The sequence below is a fragment of the Aphidius gifuensis genome, linkage group LG6 (genome assembly GCF_014905175.1).
Source record: "Aphidius gifuensis isolate YNYX2018 linkage group LG6, ASM1490517v1, whole genome shotgun sequence".
NCBI lineage: Eukaryota > Metazoa > Arthropoda > Insecta > Hymenoptera > Braconidae > Aphidius > Aphidius gifuensis.
Window position 1 is genome coordinate 16,669,844 of NC_057793.1, and position 19,892 is coordinate 16,689,735.

A 19,892-nucleotide genomic window follows, 5' to 3' on the forward strand; every position below is an offset into this window, starting at 1 on the left:
GAAATTAAAAAAAAAATAAATAATTCGAAATGTATAAATAAATGTTTTTTGTTTTTTTCATTTCAAGACAATATTTAATATTTAATAATATTAGAAATAGTTTAGAGTTGAACGAAATTTCGTGGAATGACCCATAGATTTTTTCATTTTAAATTTTTTTCTATCAAATATATAAAGTATAATGTCATAACACTCATATTATATTGAAAACGTTGAAAACTAGCGAAATCGAACGAAAAAAAAAAAAAACTTTGGCGTAATAAAAAAATTATGGAATGACCCATATAAAGTTTTTTTTTTTTTATCTCAAAGCAGACTTCATTTTCGATGATTTATTATAATAAAAGATTTTTTCCATGCATAATTGACGCTTTTAGATCGATTCTTACGTCTAAGTAAGAAAACCCCATGTATTTTGAACGGGAAACTTCACCCTCTTACAGGGGGTGGCTAGGATAAAAATAAAAATTTCTTATATAGCCCAAAAATTTTTTTAATTTTTTTCCAACGATATTGGGGGCGGCACGATGAAAATTTTGCCATCACCCAAATAAGAACCACCCTAATATGTACAATATGAACTTTACTTCGCCTAACAAATGCAAGTATAACTAATAAATACAAATAAAATACTTGTATATTAATATATACAACGGCTCATATATATATATAATAATAAATAAATTAAATATATAAATACGTGCATTTAAATTCATCTATACTACAGAACGGCTGATGGTAACGGTTACCGACCGATTACCATGGCACTGCAAGGCGCAATGTAGACTGACAGAAAATGGATTTCTGCCCAGATCCGTTACCGGATCTGACGTCTAAACTCTATGTTTTTTCCTTTTACTCCAACCCAACCGGCGCCTAAAGATGTTTACACATCAAAAACTATAATAAATAGTTAATAAAATCAACAATAATATGAATATTGAATACCGACCGTAATATAAATTGTCAAAAACAACAGGAAAATTAATAAAAGAAACTTATAGAGTCATAACCGCAATCACTCCAAAAGAAGTTTCTCTTCTCCCGCGCGTACTCGCAACACGCATAACTTTTTTTTTTATTATTGCGTACTTAAGTGAGTACCTCCGCGAGAATCGGAATAGAAAGTTTCGTTCACAGCGTAGTGATAATTGAAACAAAAAGTCTATATTGTAAATTAAAGTTTTTGTCTAACACTGTACCAATCCCAGCCAATCACAGCCAAGACCGTTTAAATATATACTTGTGTGTGTGCAAATGTATGATGATTGTGTTGTGACAGCTGTCGAATTTGACTTTATTAAACGGTTAAAAATATTAAAAATAAATTTGTTAAAATAATTATTGTGTTTAGAAATCTTAGGAAAATTTGATTTAAAAAAATTTCAATTTATTTCCATAGATAAGTTTATTTTTATCAGGATGTATGTATAAATGTGTGTGATATATATGATAGGTGTAAAGCTGCGCGCGACGCATCATTGCTACTCAGCCTCACGTTCATGTCAAATATTAATAAATTTTGCAAACTTCAATTAACAATATCACTGATTCTAGAAAGTTCAAGCATTTATTTTTTTTTTCAAAATTTTCTAAATTATATTAATTTTGACATATTGATTTTTTATCAAATTTGTAAGAACCGTTTCTTTGTTAGAACTAAAAATATAAAAAATAAAAAAAAAATCCTATACCTGCAATGTTAAACCACGTAAAAAGTTTACCTGTTTAGACTCAATTATCTCTAATACTAGATTGTTCATGATTACAAAATTAAGATCATTAGATGCAGGGGAATTTCAAGATTTATATATCCAAAAATTAGGAAAATTGTAAGAAAACTAACCGATGGAGGTACTCCCTTATTCATCAACACTTAATTTTTTAGTGGACTTACACTTAAACTTTGTTTGAAGACATTTTTCCATACTATTTTAACAGTATTCATACTATTTCAACACCATTCTGGCAGAATTAGTGATGGATGAGTTCTATCATAAAAATAATGAATATGATACAAGTAAGTGATGTAAAGTAAAATTTATAATAACTTGCTGCTTGGATTTTCATTGTAAAAATAATTTTATTATATTAAATTCATTAATATCGCAAATTAGTACTAAGTGTATATCTAAATATATACAAAATCAGTAGTTTCAGGACAGTCCCTGAATTCACTGTTATATCAATGGACAACCCGGGTAGAAATATTTCTCCGGCATTACTCTGGCTTTCTCTGGAATTACTCAGGCATTACACCGTTTTTCGCCCATTTCTGGAGAAATTACTCCGGCATGAAATTGATGGTGGAGGAATTATTCCGGGATGAGATTGATGGTAGGAAAATTACTCCGGCATGAGATCAGTGGAGGAGAAAAAAATCCGGCATGAGAGGAGTGCCGGAGAAATTATTCCGGCATTAAAGGAGTGCCGGAGACATTATTTCGGCCCGGGATCAGTGGAGGAGAAAAAACTCCGGCATCAAACTAGTGGCGGATTAGTTTTTCCAACATTAATCTCATGCCGGAGTAATTACTCCTCCATCATCTCATGGTGGAGGAATTTCATCATTTCGATTCGTCATGCCGTGTAAGTTACATTCCGAAAATATCAGGAGACACGGTAGGGTCTTGCTTCAATTTTAGAAAGAAAAAAATATATAGAACTAACGCGAACTCTCTTACCGGGTGTAAGTATTTTAAGTTTGCGCTTTGTGACGTCATAATTTCTAATTTATCAATTTTTAGGCTAACTATTGGCCAAAAAAAAAAAATAAAAATTGTTTTACTATATATATCGATGGCCCTCGTTCTAATAAGCCTACTTTCGATTTTAGGCTTGTGCGAGGGTCGTGTATCAAGCCTTGGGAGCACAGGCTTGACACAAGCTTGTGCCCATTGTTTTCTCCGGCCTCACACGAGCCTTGTTAACACACGCTTGACACAAGACTGTCCCCGTTGTTTTTAACCGGCCTCACACAGGCCTCAATAATCCAAGCCTGTGTCAAGCCTGTGTTTTTTGTTTTCCCCGGCCTCACACGAGCCTTGTTAACACAGGCTTGACACAAGACTGTCCCCGTTGTTTTCAACCGGCCTCACACAGGCCTCAATAGTCCAAGCCGGTGTCAAGCCTGTTTTTTTTGTTTTCCCCGGCCTCACACGAGCCTTGTTAACACAGGCTTGACACAAGACTGACCCCGTTGTTTTCAACCGGCCTCACACAGGCCTCAATAGACCAAGCCGGTGTCAAGCCTGTTTTTTTTGTTTTCCCTGGTCTCACACGAGCCTCGTTAATACAGGCTTGACACAAGACTGTCCCTGTTGTTTTTCCCCGTCTCACACAGGCCTCAATAGTCCAAGCTGGTGTCAAGCCTGTTTTTTTTGTTTTCCCCGGCCTCACACGAGCCTTGTGTCAAGCCCGTTTTACCAAGTCTCACATGGGACTTGACTTGTGCATATATTCAATTAAAAAAAAAAAAATTATATTAATTAGATCTATAAATTGTAAATAGAAATTTTAAATAACAATTATTAGGTTTTGACTATCGTGCCAGGCTTTTACAAGGACTGTGATTTGACTCTCGAATAAATTCGTTCATATAACAAATTTTGACTGACTCTTTTATTAATACCCCGGTGGTTGACTTGATAAAGCATTGGAGTTCCACGTGAGTGACCTAGGATCGATCCCCCGTTACGTCGTTTATATTCGTTTATATAATCATCGTTAATTCAAATTGTATCGCGTAAAAAATAATAACGTCAACTTAATAAATTAATAATAATTGTTTATTTATATTTTTTTATAATTTTTTTTGCAAGCCGGTGTCAAGCCTGGGAACACAAGCCTGTGTCAAGCCTGATACACTAGTCCGACACCAGCAAATACATCGTGAACATTCCAGACTTGACACAGGCTTGTGTCTCAGGCCTGACACAGGCCCGAGAGCCGGGTAATCAGGCTTGTCCCAGGCTTGTGCCCGTCGTCACTTCCTACCTGGGAATAACTAATAAAAAAGATATCAACATCAGTAAAAGCCAAGAACAAAATCTTATTAAAAAATAAATTTTTCAGCTAAATTTTTCTAAAAAATATATTTTCTAAAATATATTATCTAAATAATCAATTATTTCTAATCACGTTTATTTTCTATATTTTTATTTTATATATGAATGTTGTAACTTAAAGATTTGATATATGTTAAAATATCGTCATTATCAACATAATCTTAATATTTAGACACGATGTTACGAATTTGTATTTCTAACTTCTTCCTTTTTGGATCTTGACCTTTTCTAATTTTCTGTCCTAATTGGAGTTGTCGCAGCATAATTTCGGAATTCGCTTGTTCTTTTTTTAGTTCTACTATAAACGCATAAAAACTGGGGCGAGGGGGTACATCTCGCGGTCTGCCTCGCTTTTTTCGAACTACACCAGTGACATAAGTATTCCCAAAATATTGATATATATATCTAAGAAATCTTCTGGCATTACTTCCTTTAAAGATCGAAAGACTTTAACAATATCATTCGGTGGCACAAACGATAAAGCGACTAACAATTGACTCGCGTCTCTAATGCTAGAGTCTTCTTGATCACAATAATTCCGTTGCAGACCTTCTTGTTGGATGTGTCGGTATACACTCTGTCCTAAATGAAATAGGCAACATCGTATTTTTTCGGCACCTAATACGTCTCCTGAATAGATATATTTGTTTATTTTATTAATATGTAATAATTATATCAATTAATATTCAATGATAATTTGTTATTACCAGTAGCATTAATTATTGCAAGTTCAAAATCACTCATGACGATTGATGGGTAGTTTATTCTAATGTCAAGTACTTCTGCACGTTCCATTATGACCTCGAAAACTTTTGTGTATGCAAATATTTTAGCAAATATTGTTTTATAAAAAAAAATTTCCTTGGAAATCTATTGTTTTAGAAAAAAAATTTTTAGAAAAATTTTTTTTTAGCAAAAATGGATTAGGAAAAGTGTACACCAATCAAATGTCCTCCTTATTCCCTCTCTCAAGACGTTTCATGTCGTACATACGGAGATATGCATGTATGCATGGTTATCGATTATTTTCTTGTGGGTGTGTGTGCCGTACAATGTTATTCTTTTTTTTTTAATTCTTCCTTAGCTACATATAAGTATGTATACATATATATATATATATATATATATATCTCACAACAAAAAAAAAAAAAAACAAAGTTTTTTTCTACAAAAAAGAGTCAAGTGTTCGAAATTGTCACTATAATTGTAAGTATTTTAATTTAGATATGACACTAAAAATTCAAGGAAGAAATATATATTTTTGCTTCATGTAATTAAGTCTAAACTATTGAAAAAAAAAAAAAAATTAAACTTGACCCCACCTGGTTTTTCTCAAATAAGATTTCAGTATTTAAGACATATATTTTACATCAGGTAGGGTCAAGTTTAATTTTTTCAATAGTTACAATTCAGCAAATGAAACAATCCATGTGCCAGTCTAAATAAAATACCTTATAGTGACAATTTCTTCTTGCTCTTTGGCTGTTTTGTTGTGATATCACATCTTTTTCTGAAGTCATTTGGTCACATCAAAGTTAATAGATCCAGCCTCAAAATTATTGTTTTGTAACTTTGACACATTTACACATTTGTTTTGTATATATAATATATAAAAAAGTTTATTTATTATTTTCAAAGTCAAAGAAACAAAAGAAATAGATAAAATATAAAGAAGGAGAGAGAGATATAACGAGTAATAAAAAAGTATGAGAGAGATGAAATTTTTTCTGTCCTAAAACGTAAAAACGCACAGTTGAAAAATTCATTTAATTATTAAAAATGAAATAAACTACTAAATAATTTGGTTTTTTTTTTTAAATAAAGCTTGATACTATATAATGTTAAATTATAAAAATCATTAATTTCTATCGTCACCATCATTTTTTAAATAAATTTTGAAAATTTGCGAAGGATGAGGTTACCTCTATTTGATGTATATAATAAGGCTCGAGAGTTTATTTGCGCTTTCATTTTTTTTTTTTTCGGTATTATTATATTTTTTCTCACACTTGACACGAGGCACTACCGTGCCTCTTGATATGAATATTTTTATTTTCTTTATGTAAAAAAAAATTTATGTAAATGTATAGTGTACCCAAAATATTTTATAGCTGAAAAAAAAATTTTATACGCACTGAGTTCTGAATCTACGTTACACATTACAATATCCCACTTCTGACACCAATTTTCTTACGTACTAAGCTAATTAATTTATATTATCTATGAAATAACAAAAAAAAAGAAGAATGTTCAACTGAAAAATAATAAAATAATAATTTTGAGAATTAATGAGCTTGATATTTAAGTGTATGTATTCTGGCAAAACTGTCTTCAAACAATTTCCGAGTTAAACACCACTTAAAAATCAAGTCTTACAAAAATACAAAATACAAAAAAATACAAAAAAATATACAAAAAAATGGAATGAGAAAATTGGAATGATTAGATTTTGAATTAAAATCTAAGCAGCAAGTTATTATGATTATTATTTGACGTTTTTATGCATTCCATTTTTTTTGTCCTCAATGTTCAAACTTAATTTAAAAAAAAATATAGTCAAGTCCCCCCTAGGTGCACCCTAAGTGTTCCGTAGGATTTTTTATTTTTTTTCTTGTTGTTTGATTTGTTTTTTTATTTTATTGTAAAAAAAATGACTATTTTCTTTGTTTTGTTTTATTTTCTAATGTCGTTTATTTCTGTTGTTTAATAAAAAAAAAAATGAACGACCAAAAATTCCAAAAAAACAACGTAAAGTCTACAGATGGAGCGTCGTCGATTGAATCATTGCCGGATCCGATCCGTCAATATTTGAAATTGGGCCCTGTAGAAAAATGGCACTATTACAACTGGTAAGGCCCAAAAATTGAAAATAAATATGATGATTGCTAGTGATGCCGCGAGATACGAGAAAAACGAGACGAGACGAGAAAAAGGTGGCGAGAGACAAGACAAGACGAGACAAGACGCTGTTTTTCAAATTTAGTCGAGAAACAAGACAAGACGAGAGAGCTTGCTCGAGAGACGAGAAAAGTAGACGAGAATAGATAAAAAAAAGTATTTATAAAAAATAAATTTGTTAATGCTTCACGAATTGTTTTATTAAACATGAGATTAGAAGATTGGATCATAATTCATAAAACAAAAGCATTGACCAGTTTTAAACGTTAAATTAGTATCATATTTCTTTCGAGATAAAGTCAAAAAAAAAACAAAAATAATGTATACAAACGCACATGACCTCGCTGGTCACAAGTTTCGGTCTTTTTCTATCAAATATAAATTGTAGGTCCCAATACAAGCAGAAAAAATATATTTAATGGAAATATAAATTAAATTAATTGGATATACAGTTTTGGACATACTAAAATTAAATTTAAAAAAATTTAGAAAAGATTTAGAACAAATATAAATTGAATTTAGAATATGTACAAATTTGGATATACTATAAGTAAACTTTTTTTGAATTTTTTTTTTATTTTTTGTAAATTTAATTTTAGTATGTTGTAAACTGTATATATTTTAAATATAATTTATATTTTTTCTAAATCTTTCTTTTTTAAAAAAATTTGATTTTAGTATGCGTACAAAACTGTATATATTTTGATTTTTAAATTTAATTCATATTTTTTCTAAATTTTTTCTAAATATATATATATAATTTTATATAAAATAAATTTTTTTCCACTTGGGGTATCACATATTTATCAGTCACAAATATGTATAAACATTTATCGATTGTTTTTCGTTTTTTTGTTGGACGTCAGCGGACCTAGTATACTAGCTTTGTCTATGCACACATAAAAAAAAATTGTAAATAAATCACTAATTAAATTAAAAAATAATACGGAAGAGACTCGAGACGAGACAAGACGAGACGAGAAAAAGTGGTTTTTTACGAGAAAAAATCGAGACGAGAAGCAATATTTCTTTGGTAAATCGAGACGAGACGAGAGAAGGCCTATTCTCGTCTCGTCTTGTCTCGCGGCATCACTAATGATTGCTTTTGGGAAAAAAAAAAAACATAAATTTCATTTAACATCAACTAATTCGGTTCGGCGGTTCAAAAAATATCTTGCAAAAACAAATTCTGACACTACATTTTGTTTAATAAAAAAAAAAATAAACGACCAAAAAACTTCAAAAAAATATCGTAGAGTCTACAGATGAAGCGTCGTCGATTGAATCATTGCCGGATCCGATCCGTCAATATTTGAAATTGGGCCCTGTAGAAAAATGGCACTATCACAACTGATAAGGGCCAAAAATTGAAAATAAATACGATGATTGCTTTTGGGAAAAAAAATGGAACCTAATGGGCTTCATAGAAGCCAATTCGATTCATAACTTTTATTTTTATCGCGAAATAACAAAAAGTCACACGAAAAGTGAAAACATAAGTGTCCTACGGAACACTAAAAAAAAAAAAAATTTAGTTTCTTTTATATCCGTATGAATATTTAAAATAAAACTGCAAAAGTATTATTTACTTTTCTCAATAATTGACTCGAATAATGAATATACTTATACAGGTATTAGTTAGTATCATCTGTACTCAATTCTTCAATATTAAAATAATATTCTTAACTAATACTTCAGAGAAAAATCCAGTATGATTTTAAAACTATTATATGTATCAAATTAAAAAGTAATACCAGATTAATATAATCATAATAATAGAACTAGCTTTTGGAAATTTACAAGTTTGAAATCCTGACCGATCAAATAATGTCCCCAAAATCGCTCTTAAACTAAATACGTTTTTTGGGGACTGTCCTCAAAATCTATGCCTTTATCAATAGTTCATTTTAAGGACATTTCTGCATTTCGAGGACCGTCCCTAAAAATTATTGAGAAAAATTGAGGGCCTTGAAATAATTCCAGGATAAAATATTTTTTTTGAGGACAGTAAAACACGCCCTGCATTGAGAGAAGGTTTCTGTGATATTCACGGTAGAAGTTCTTTATTTTTACGTGGGAACCACGGAATTGGGTACCGAGAGAACATCCGAGTGATTTTTACAGTTTGAATCATTGAAATTCACGTGACTCTATGTCGAAATAAAAAAATTTATACGCACGGGGCACACATGAATTTTCACGTGGTAACAATGTTAAAATAAAGGCAAGCACTGTGAAAAACAGTGTGCATCACGTACAAATAAATTCATTTATTTTTATTAAAAATTAAAAATAATAGGATTTTGACGTTGTGCCCCGTGAAAATAAATACAAAATCTCGGGAAAAATACTTTCTGTCACGTTGAAATAAATTTACATTTTTTCACAGAAGAACATGCTTAATAAAAAAAAAAAAAAAAAAGTTCAATTTTTTCTTTTTTTTGGCAAACTGAGAAAGATTATTGATGGATTTTGTTACTTTTTTTTCGTCCTAACCGGGGTTCGATCCTACGACTCTACCTAAACTTATAAACCTATCTTTGGAAATCCGGTGCCTTATCCCCTAAGCTATCGCATGCTACAGAAAAATTAGAAAATTTTCGTCCATATAAAGAATAACCTTCAATTGACTGGGAAATATAATTCTTATTAATAAATTATATATGATACATTAAATAATTAACATATGAATTAAAATTTAAACATTCCAAACATTAGAAAATTGATATATTAGAATGTTTGTATTTGTTTCGGCAAATGATCACTGAGAGAAAGTTTCTGTGATTTTCACGTAAGAGTCTCGGGCTTTGTACCGACAGTTTTGTTTTTTAAAAATAAAATTACATGTATAGTATTTATTTAATAAATAAAAATGTCCAAGGAAAAGCAGTAGCTAAGGAAAAAATGTAGCTAAGAAATTGATGTTGCCAAAGAATTATATTTTAAAGCACATTATTTTTTTTAAACATAATTCTTTGGCAACCTCAATTCCTTAGCTACATTTTTCCTTAGCTACTGCTTTCCTCGGAAATTTTATTTATTTAATAAATAAAATACATGTAATATTATTTAAAATAAGAATGTCAAGCGATCAACTTTTATTTCTACGTTGTACCACGGGAATACTGAGGTACACTGGATAAATCGCATCAATGTTTTATTTGTTATTATTTACTCTTTTATTCGTTTTACAATTTTATTTAAATATTCCTCAGAATAAAAACGTCAATATTCAGTTTGTATACCCTTTAATTTCCCGTTGTTCAACGTAAGTATAAAAAGTAACTGTATATATTAGTTCAATCACGGGAATCCATCAGTTAATCCTGTTAAGAAGCACTGAATGTGCTGCATTTTCACGTACCCGAGGAACGAAATTTATATATAACTTTATATAATTGTATAAAATTTTATAAAGTTGTATAAAGTTATATATGGTTTTATATTGCCACTTTATTTATAAAGCTATATATAACATGTTGTATAAAACTTTATATAACTATATAAAACTTCATACAATTGTATAAAGTTTTATACAAAGATCAATAACTATTCCCAGGTAGAAATTAGTCTCGGGGATCGAGGCTTGACGCTCGGATCGACGTCGGCAGCGAGCTCTATTCGATGTCGAAATGTTACGCTATTCGACGTCGAAACGAGACTCAAAAAAAAAAAAAGTTGAAAAAAAACTCAAAAATGTTATTATTTAATTGTTTTGTAGAGTTTTATTGTGAATTATAAAAAATAAATAATTATTATTTATAAAACAACATAATTAATGAATTTTAAGGTATTTTTCTATTCAGTCTCGGTATAACCGGTTTTCAGTGTCGATTCGACGTCGAAACGAGACTAATACGAGACTCAAAAAAAAAAAGTTGGAAAAAAACTTAAAAATGTTATTGTTTATTTGTTTAATAGAGTTTCATTGTGAATTATGAAAAAATAGATAATTGATATTTATAAAACAACATAATTAATGAATTTTAAGGTATTTTTCTATTCAGTCTCGGTATAACCGGTTGTCAGTGTCGATTCGACGTCGAAACGAGACTAAAACGAGGCTAAAGGTGAAGCCACAAACATGCGCCATTTATACTACGCATCTTATGTTCGCTTTTTTTTCAAAGTAAATTACATGTAATATAATTATGAAAAAAAAAAAAAAATCTCCAAGGAAAAGCAGTAGCTAAGGAAAAATGTAGCGAAGAAATTAATGTAGCCATAAAAATTATGCGGTAAGCATTTTATTTTTCAGCTACACCTTTTTTCCAGCTGCTGCTTTTTTTTTTAAACAACTTTATTTTTTAAGGTAAATTACATGTAATATATTTATGTAAGAAAAAATAATGTCCATGGGAAAGCAGTAGCTAAGGAAAAGATGTAGCTAAGGAAAAGATGTAGTTAAGGAAAAGATGAAGCCAGAAAAATTATGCGGTAAGCAACAGTTATTTTTTAGCTACATCTTTCTTCCAGCTGCTGCTTTTTTGGACAACTTCATTTTTTAAAGTGAATTACATGTAATATATTTACGTAAGAAAAAATAATGACCAAGGAAAAGCAGCAGCTAAGGAAAAGATGTAGCTAAGGAATTAATGTGACTAAGGAATTATTTCCTTGAAAAATAATTCTGTGGCAACCTCAATTCCTTAGCTCCATCTTGTCCTTAGCTACTTCCTTGGACATTTTTTATTTATATTATAAATAAAATACATGTAAATTTATTTTTTTAAAATACAAATGTCCAAGAAAAAACAGTATCTAAGGAAAAGATGTAGCTAAGGAATTGAGGTTGCCACAGAATTATGTTTCAAGGAAATAATTCCTTAGTCACATTAATTCCTTAGCTACATCTTTTCCTTAGCTACTGCTTTTCCTTGGACATTTTTTATTTATTTTATAAATAAAATACATGTAAATTTATTTTTTTAAAATACAAATGTCCAAGAAAAAGCAGTAGCTAAGGAAAAGATGTAGCTAAGGAATTGAGGTTGCCACAGAATTATGTTCCAAGGATATAATTCCTTAGTCACATTAATTCCTCAGCTACATCTTTTCCTTAGCTACTGCTTTTCCTTGGACATTTTTTATTTTTTTTATAATCAAAATACATGTAAATTTATTTTTTTAAAATACAAATGTCCAAGAAAAAGCAGTAGCTAAGGAAAAGATGTAGCTAAGGAATTGAGGTTGCCAAAGAATTATGTTTCAAGGAAATAATTCCTTAGTCACATTAATTCCTTAGCTACTGCTTTTCCTTGGAGATTTTTTTTTTTTTTACATAATTATATTACATGTAATTTGCTTTGAAAAAAAAGCGAACATAAGATGCGTAGTATAAATGGCGCATGTTTGTGGCTCCACCTTTAGCCTCGTTTTGGTCTCGTTTCGACGTCGAATCGAGACTAAAAACCGGTTACACCGAGACTGAATAGAAAAATACCTTAAAATTCATTAATTTTGTTGTTTTATAAATAATAATTATTTATTTTTTTATAATTTACAATGAAACTCTATAAAACAAATAAACAATAACATTTTTAAGTTTTTTTCCAGCTTTTTTTTTTTAGCCTCGTTTTAGTCTCGTTTCGACGTCGAATCGACACTGAAAACCGGTTATACCGAGACTGAATAGAAAAATACCTTAAAATTTATTAATTTTGTTGTTTTATAAATAATAATTATTTATTTTTTTATAATTTACAATGAAACTCTATAAAACAATTAAACAATAACATTTTTAAGTTTTTTTCCAACTTTTTTTTTTTAGCTTCGTTTTAGTCTCGTTTCGGCGTCGAATCGACACTGAAAACCGGTTATACCGAGACTGAATAGAAAAGTACCTGAAAATTCATTAATTATGTTGTTTTATAAATAATAATTATTTATTTTTTTATAATTTACAATGAAACTCTATAAAACAATTCAATAATAACATTTTTGAGTTTTTTTTCAACTTTTTTTTTTTTTGAGTCTCGCTTTAGTCTCGTTTCGACGTCGAATAGCGTAACATTTCGACATCGAATAGAGCTCGCTGCCGACGTCGATCCGAGCGTGAGCCTCGGGAATGAGCCTCGATCGATGTCGATTCGAGGCTGAATTTCTACCTGGGATACTTTTATAAAATTTTATACAAGTGTATAAAGGTATATAAAATTGTATAAATGTATATATAACTGTATTTTAAAATGGTCAAACGCAAAATTTGCTTTGTTGATAAACGCTCAAAAAAAATATTATAAAGAAATGTTTTTCTTTTTTTTTTTTTTTTTTTCTACCTTAAATACGTAGACATAAAAAACTGTCCAGGCTCAGGACTTAAACCCCATACCTTTCGGTTACCAATCCTACGCAGTATCCGATGCGCCACGATAACGCATGTGAAAATAAAAATTTATTTGTTTTACATCAACAAGCAAAAGTCACGCCTGCGCAGTCGACTAAAAAGTGGGGGCAGTTGATATTTCTGAGTCCTTCATCAATTTTGCTATGCCCCATTGTAATTTTAAATATGTTGCTTTGTATTTGTTAGTGACTATAGTGCAACGTATAAATAAATATTTTTTTACGTGAACTTCCCGTTCACGGACTTTACACGTTCTAGTCACGGCCCTGGCAAAACTGGCGTGATCGCTTTTGTCGCCAAAGCCAGAGCAAAACCAGAGCAAAGCCGGAGATAATAAATACAGAATATTAATGATATCAAACGTTAATTTGGGCTTTATATATAGATATATTATTTAAATTCAATTATTATTTAACTTATTTTTGGCAATAATATTGATGTAAAGAGATAAATATAAGTAGAACAAGTAATGTAAAAGTTGACAGATTTTGACATTTTGAGGTTGACTTGAATCGAATAAACACAAAAATCCCTAGCGTGAAGCAATAGTAAATCCAGACCTTTTCCAGAGTAAAGCCAGACTTGTAAAAAAGACATTTATTTATAACAATATCACTAATTATTAATAAACAATAATAAATTAATGAATTTTAATGACGATGAATTGATGTGTTTTTTTTTTTTTTTTTAAGCGAAAATTTAATTTTAACGATAAAAAAGTCTCTAAAAGTCATTAAAATTTATTAATTTAATATTGTTTATTAATCGTTAGTGCTATTGTTATAAATAAATGTCTTTTTTACAAGTCTGGCTTTGCTCTGGCTTTGCTCTGGCTTTTGTCTGGTTTTACTCTGGCTTTACTCTGGCTTCCCTCTGGCTTTTGTATTGCCAGAGATTGATATTTTGTTTTTTATTTTTAAGCGAAAAATATTCTAATAATAAAAAAGTCTCTAAAAGTCATTAAAATTCATTAATTTATTATTGTTTATTAATAATTAGTGATATTGTTATAAATAAATGTCTTTTTTACAAGTCTGGCTTTACTCTGGAAAAGGTCTGGATTTACTATTGCTTCACGCTAGGGATTTTTGTGTTTAGTCGATTCAAGTCAACCTCAAAACGTCAAAATCTGCCAACTTTTACAACTTGTTCTACTTATATTTATTTCTTTACATCAATATTATTGCCAAAAATAAGTTAAATAATAATTGAATTCAAATAATATATCTATATAAAGCCCAAATTAACGTTTGATATCGTTAATATTCTGTATTTATTATCTCTGGCTTTGCTCTGGTTTTGCTCTGGCTTTGGTGACAAAAGCGATATCGTTTTCTTCTGGCTTAGCTCTCACCATTTCCGCCAGGGGGGAAATATACTTTCTTCTAACGTGAATATAAACGAAAATTTACATCTATTTCCCACAAGTGTCCTCTCGGTACCAACGTCCGGGACTACCACGTGAAAATCACAGAAACCTTCTCTCAGCGCATGCGCTGAGTAAAAAACGATAAAATATTATTTCATGAGTATTTATTCATTGGACGTTCAAATGAATAATTAATTTTGCTCAGCGCATGGCTCGCGTGCATATATGCCATATGTATGCATATTGTATACAAGTGTTTCGACGAATAATTTCTGAACTGCACCCGTATTCAGAGGATGTTCTCATTAGGGCGTTTTTTTTCCGATGGTGGCGTTTGTGAAGCCTTTCTATATGAAATCTTTATAAAAAAAATTTTGTCAAGCGCCATCAGCGGAAAAAAAAAGCCCTAATGAGAACAATTTTGCCCCGTGAATACGGGTGCTGATCCCTGATGTTCTAAATTTTGCGTATGCGCGTTGATGACCCGTTTCTTTTTGGTTTTAAACCGTCAAAAAAATAAATAACCGGCTAATTAACAGCTCTCATAATTACCATTCTACAATTTTTTATCGTCCAACAAATAGTTATTATAAATTTTAGTAGGAATAATATAATAATCCCAGGGGTACGTTCCAAAACCTTCGTTTGGTTCGGTTTATCAAGATGGCGGATTTCAGTGTTTTTTTTGCCATTTTTTTTATCGCAATTATAAGTTATAATCACTTATACTTATTATTGATTAGAATAAAAAATAACTAACTAATATTATTCTTCTTTCTCTACTAAAAATACATTAACTGACACTAGTATAGAAAAGTTTATAGGGGTGTTTAAAATTTTCATATTTTTGATTTGAATCACTGCCATCTTGATATACCGAACCGAACGAGGTTTTGGAACGTACCCCTGAAATATTAATATTTTTTTAAGATATTCCATACTCCACCTGAAAACTTGTACGATCGGCCTCACGTGACTAATCTAATAACCTAATCAGAATTAAGCAAATTTCAAAATAAAAGGTGCGTTCTTTCGTCAATTTTTTGTTCGCGCATCATGACCACGCATTTGCGCAGAAGTCGAGGAATTAAGTAAAAGTTTCAAAGTATGTATGTGTGCGTTACTCACACTTACAAACAATTAAAAACTTACGTGCTTTTTCAGCTTTTGCGCAAATGCGCGGTCATGATGCGTCAACAAAAAATTGACGAAAGAACGCACCTAAAAGTGCAAAAGCCAAGCGACAAGTCCAAATTTAGATGAGCACGCACAAAACAACGCCATGACTCGACTGCTTTTTTCTAAAAAGGTAATGATCAAAGGAAGGGGGAAAATAAGTCTCTTTTGTTGACAAATATTTAAAGATTTTTGTTTAGTTTTTATTACACTTATTATTATGACAAAAACAAGTGTTTCCGAAAAAAAAAAAGATAAAGATGCATTTCAAATATTATCAAATGAATATGTTTGACCATGAAAAGTAGAATCGTAAAAGAAGAAAATTATTATCGTATATCATTAAGCGTTCAATGTATCAGCGTATTGAAACTCCAGGCTGTTCTCGTACTCACACATGTCGAGTGCAATAGCACAACTTTCCCGAACAACTTGCTCTTTGTCATTCACATACTCATTCAAGATTGTTTGGCAGTCTGGATGAGCAATCGCACCCAATGCTTCAGCACATTCATGCCTCACCATTTCACTTTCTTCAGGATCTTCAAGTGATGCACGGAGAAAAGGGAGAGAAATTTCGTCTTGAAGTTGGCCTAGCACGAAGGCTACTTCGTGTCTAAAAAGAGCACCCCCTGCTTTAAGTCCTGTTTCAAAAAAAAAAGTAATTGAAAAAAAAAATCAGTTCATCGCAGGAACCACGAGATCAATACTTAATAAACATACGAAGGTTAAAATAAAATAATAAAAGCAATACATTTCATATTAATACAATAGTATAATAATAGTTAAAAGTAATTTATGGAAAATCTCGGTATCAAGCACGTTTCCGAGACTACAGACTAAGAGAGTCAACACGGAATGACGATCAAAATCGACAGATTCAACGCGCATTGTTGATTGATTCAGGCTGTCTCTTGGAAAATATATACTGCCTCCCTACTAAGAGTTCCGTTATAAGCAAAAAAAAGAGTAGCGATATTATTTGATAAAATGACTTTGACAATACAATTAAAATTAAAAAAAACAAAATTATGTAAATTAAGTTTTGTTTTCATTCCATTACTTGTGTTTAATAGCCAAAATATGTGATTATTTTATCCTTTAATTCATTTGGATGAAATAGGCAGCTACGTTTAGTGACAGAATATAGTAGGAAAACGAAAGTACCACCATATAGAAGAGAACAATGAAACAATTTGTATGTAATAGAAATGATTAAATTAAAGTTGAAAATATACGTGGAACATGTTTATATTTATTTGAAAAACGGGCCGCTTTTTATAGTTTTTTATGTATAATACATGAAATCGATCAGTATAACCATATATTTCGGTTGATATAGCCACTTTAATCGATGAATTTTTTCCAGCTAATAATAATATCTATATTTGATTCTAAAAATAATGCAAATATTGGAAAAGGCAACACTGAATATTCTATTTTATTATGTTGTATATACAAAACTCGATTGTAAAAAGAAAACGCAGTTTTCAAGTTTTCTTTTACACCCGATTGGGAAAAAATATAATAAAATTTTGAGCTTTCTTCGACCGATATTGGTCATAACATCGTTTATATATGTATATATTGTTTAAAATATAGGTAGATGAAAAGCTATTTAAACATAAGTATATTTATCACATACAGGCAAACGAACATAGTCACAATACCTAACTAGTTCTTCGTCAATATCTTCCATTCTTTTGTGAATGAGTTTCCGTGATTTCAGAGTGACTTTTAGGTGGTTTTGACCAGACTTTAGCATATAAAACATACTTCCGAACTGTGTTCGCCAATATTTAAAACTATAAAAATCATCAAAACAACCTATCCCAAAAACAAAAGTCACTCAAAAGTTACGGAAGATCATGCAAATAAATATACAATAAAAAAATATATTAAAGATGGGATTACCTTCCGAAAGAGCTAAAACACATTCAGGGGTGCGTGAATTTCTCAAGGCAAACATTGCACGATATCTGTCAAAGAGGGATGCTTTTTCGTCCAGAAGTATTGTTTTCAAATCATTGACATTTTCTATTTCAGATGGAGGGGCAGGATCCACAGAAACATATGGATTTTCTGAGAATTTATGTAATAAGTTTTTGGAATTTTTTATCCAATTTATTCTGGATAAGGCAAGCTGGCAGGTTTCCGCGACTTCAATTACTGCATCTGTGCTATATTCTTCGAGTACTGGAATAACTTTTTCACTGCCTATAGCACCTAAAGCTTCACCTTCAAAAGATAAAATCAATTAAAATGCATCATTATTACGGAAATATTATACATATTAATACGAAAATATATGTACCAGCTTCGTGGCGAACCATTGGATCTTGATTTTTATCTTTCAATATATTAACGAGCATGGGAATTGCTCTAGGATCCTGCATTTGCCCCAGGCAATAAGCAAGTTCATGTTTTAGTAATACTGACGGATCACTGAAGCATTGTGTAATAGATTCTATTGCTTCCTCACCTCCGATATTTTTTAAAGTGAATAGAGCTCGAAACCTCTCTTTTAGCGGTCTGGATTCATTATTTAATATCTTGCTGATTGCTTGAATATTCTTACTATTTGGAGTATGCATTGTAAATACGACTTACAAATCGTTTAATTGTTCAATTGCAACTGTGTTCACTGAAACTACCTTTATTTTCTTATATTTGTTTCAACAATAAATTCCCATAACTTGTTCACAAAAAATCGTACATTTCTATTATGTTTCTGCAAGACGTAAAAATCTAATATTCTAATGACCGAATGGTTTACAATGGTTTACAACGAGCAGTGAGCGAGAAACTCAGTTAAGGCGTGTGGCCACTAGCATTAGCATAGTGGGTGCGTTCCGTGGCTATCCAGCACCCGTATTCACGGGGAAAATTGTTCTCATTAGGGCTTTTTTTTTCCGCTGATGGCGCTTGACAAAATTTTTTTTATATAGATTTCATATAGAAAAGCTTCACAAACGCCACCATCGGAAAAAAAACGCCCTAATGAGAACATCGTCTGAATACGGTCGCAGTCCGTACGAACTTCAAAATGGCGACGAAAAAAATGAAAATCCTAATAATGTTAAAAGTTACTATGATACATCACTATAGCCAGAGAGAAGGCCAGAGATTTATAAAAATTTAAAATATTAAGTATTACTATTTTTTTTAGGTTTAAGTTGGCAAAGTTTCTATTTAGTTATTTCAAATCTGTCAAATAAATTGGCTAATGTCAAATTTGATCAGATTGTTTTTAAATAAAAAAAATCAGATCTACCACAACAAATGATCAAAAGATTTCCAAACTCCGCCATTTTGAAGTTCGTACGGACTGGATAGCCACGGAACGCACCCTTTTTCAAACAAGTTCTATGCCATAGTCCATTTATTACCAGAAACAACTGACTTTTTCAGTGATAACTGAGAATAATCTAGATGTTTCTGGTAATAATGAACTCTAACGCTGAACTGTTCAACTTAATTGGCCTGCTAGCTGGAAATCTCCACGCTATGAAATCTCAAGGCTTGTGGCCACTAGCATAGTTTTCGACCAAGTTCTATGCCAAAGCGCTATGAAAGGAAAAGTTCACATGCCAGGCGAAGCCGCAAAGGCACCCGTGGATGTAAGCAAAGTACTAATCAACCCAGTGCAAAATACGCATTTTAATCGTTTCTTGATTGTTTCCAGCTGTACCAACGCTTTACAAAATACAGCACACATAAAAATAAATAAAAGCCGCCAACCTGCTTATTTGTTGGTGTTGCTGTATATATATTACGTACATGTGTGAATATAAACAAAGAAATTTATTAACAACGCTAACCATTGTTGTTGTATTTTTTTAATGTTGGCTGTATCAAAAAAAACTAGTGTGAAGTTAGCGGTTCTATGCTGAAAATGCTGCATGCAGCATTTTTTCAACATAGTCCTCGGCGGCCATTTTCTAGTAAATTTCTAGTTAGATATAGTGACACAAGTGCTATGGCATAGAACTTGGTCGAAAAACTATGCTAGTGGCCACATGCCTTCATGCAAGTT

The 19,892-nt window shown here is 31.0% G+C and overlaps 1 protein-coding gene across 1 annotated transcript; it reads right to left on the bottom strand.

Annotated features, from left to right (window-relative positions):
* Nucleotides 1-16,032: 16,032 nt before the first annotated feature.
* LOC122859595 (deoxyhypusine hydroxylase-like) lies at nucleotides 16,033-18,726 on the bottom strand. The gene is made up of 3 exons (XM_044163286.1): nucleotides 18,171-18,726; nucleotides 17,771-18,094; nucleotides 16,033-16,500 (listed from the first exon to the last, which is right to left on the bottom strand). Exons 1-3 carry the CDS (start codon nucleotides 18,448-18,450, stop codon nucleotides 16,199-16,201), a joined length of 906 nt encoding a protein of 301 aa, XP_044019221.1. The 5' UTR covers nucleotides 18,451-18,726; the 3' UTR covers nucleotides 16,033-16,198.
* Between the last annotated feature and the right edge of the window lie 1,166 nt (nucleotides 18,727-19,892).

Coding starts and splice junctions, on each gene's coding strand:
- LOC122859595 (XM_044163286.1), bottom strand. CDS start 18,450: ATGCATACTCCAAATAGTAAGAATATTCAAGCAATCAGCAAGATATTA. Junction 18,095..18,170: donor AATGGTTCGCCACGAAGCTG/GTACATATATTT, acceptor TATCTTTTGAAG/GTGAAGCTTTAGGTGCTATA. Junction 16,501..17,770: donor TGTTTTAGCTCTTTCGGAAG/GTAATCCCATCT, acceptor TTTTTGAAACAG/GACTTAAAGCAGGGGGTGCT.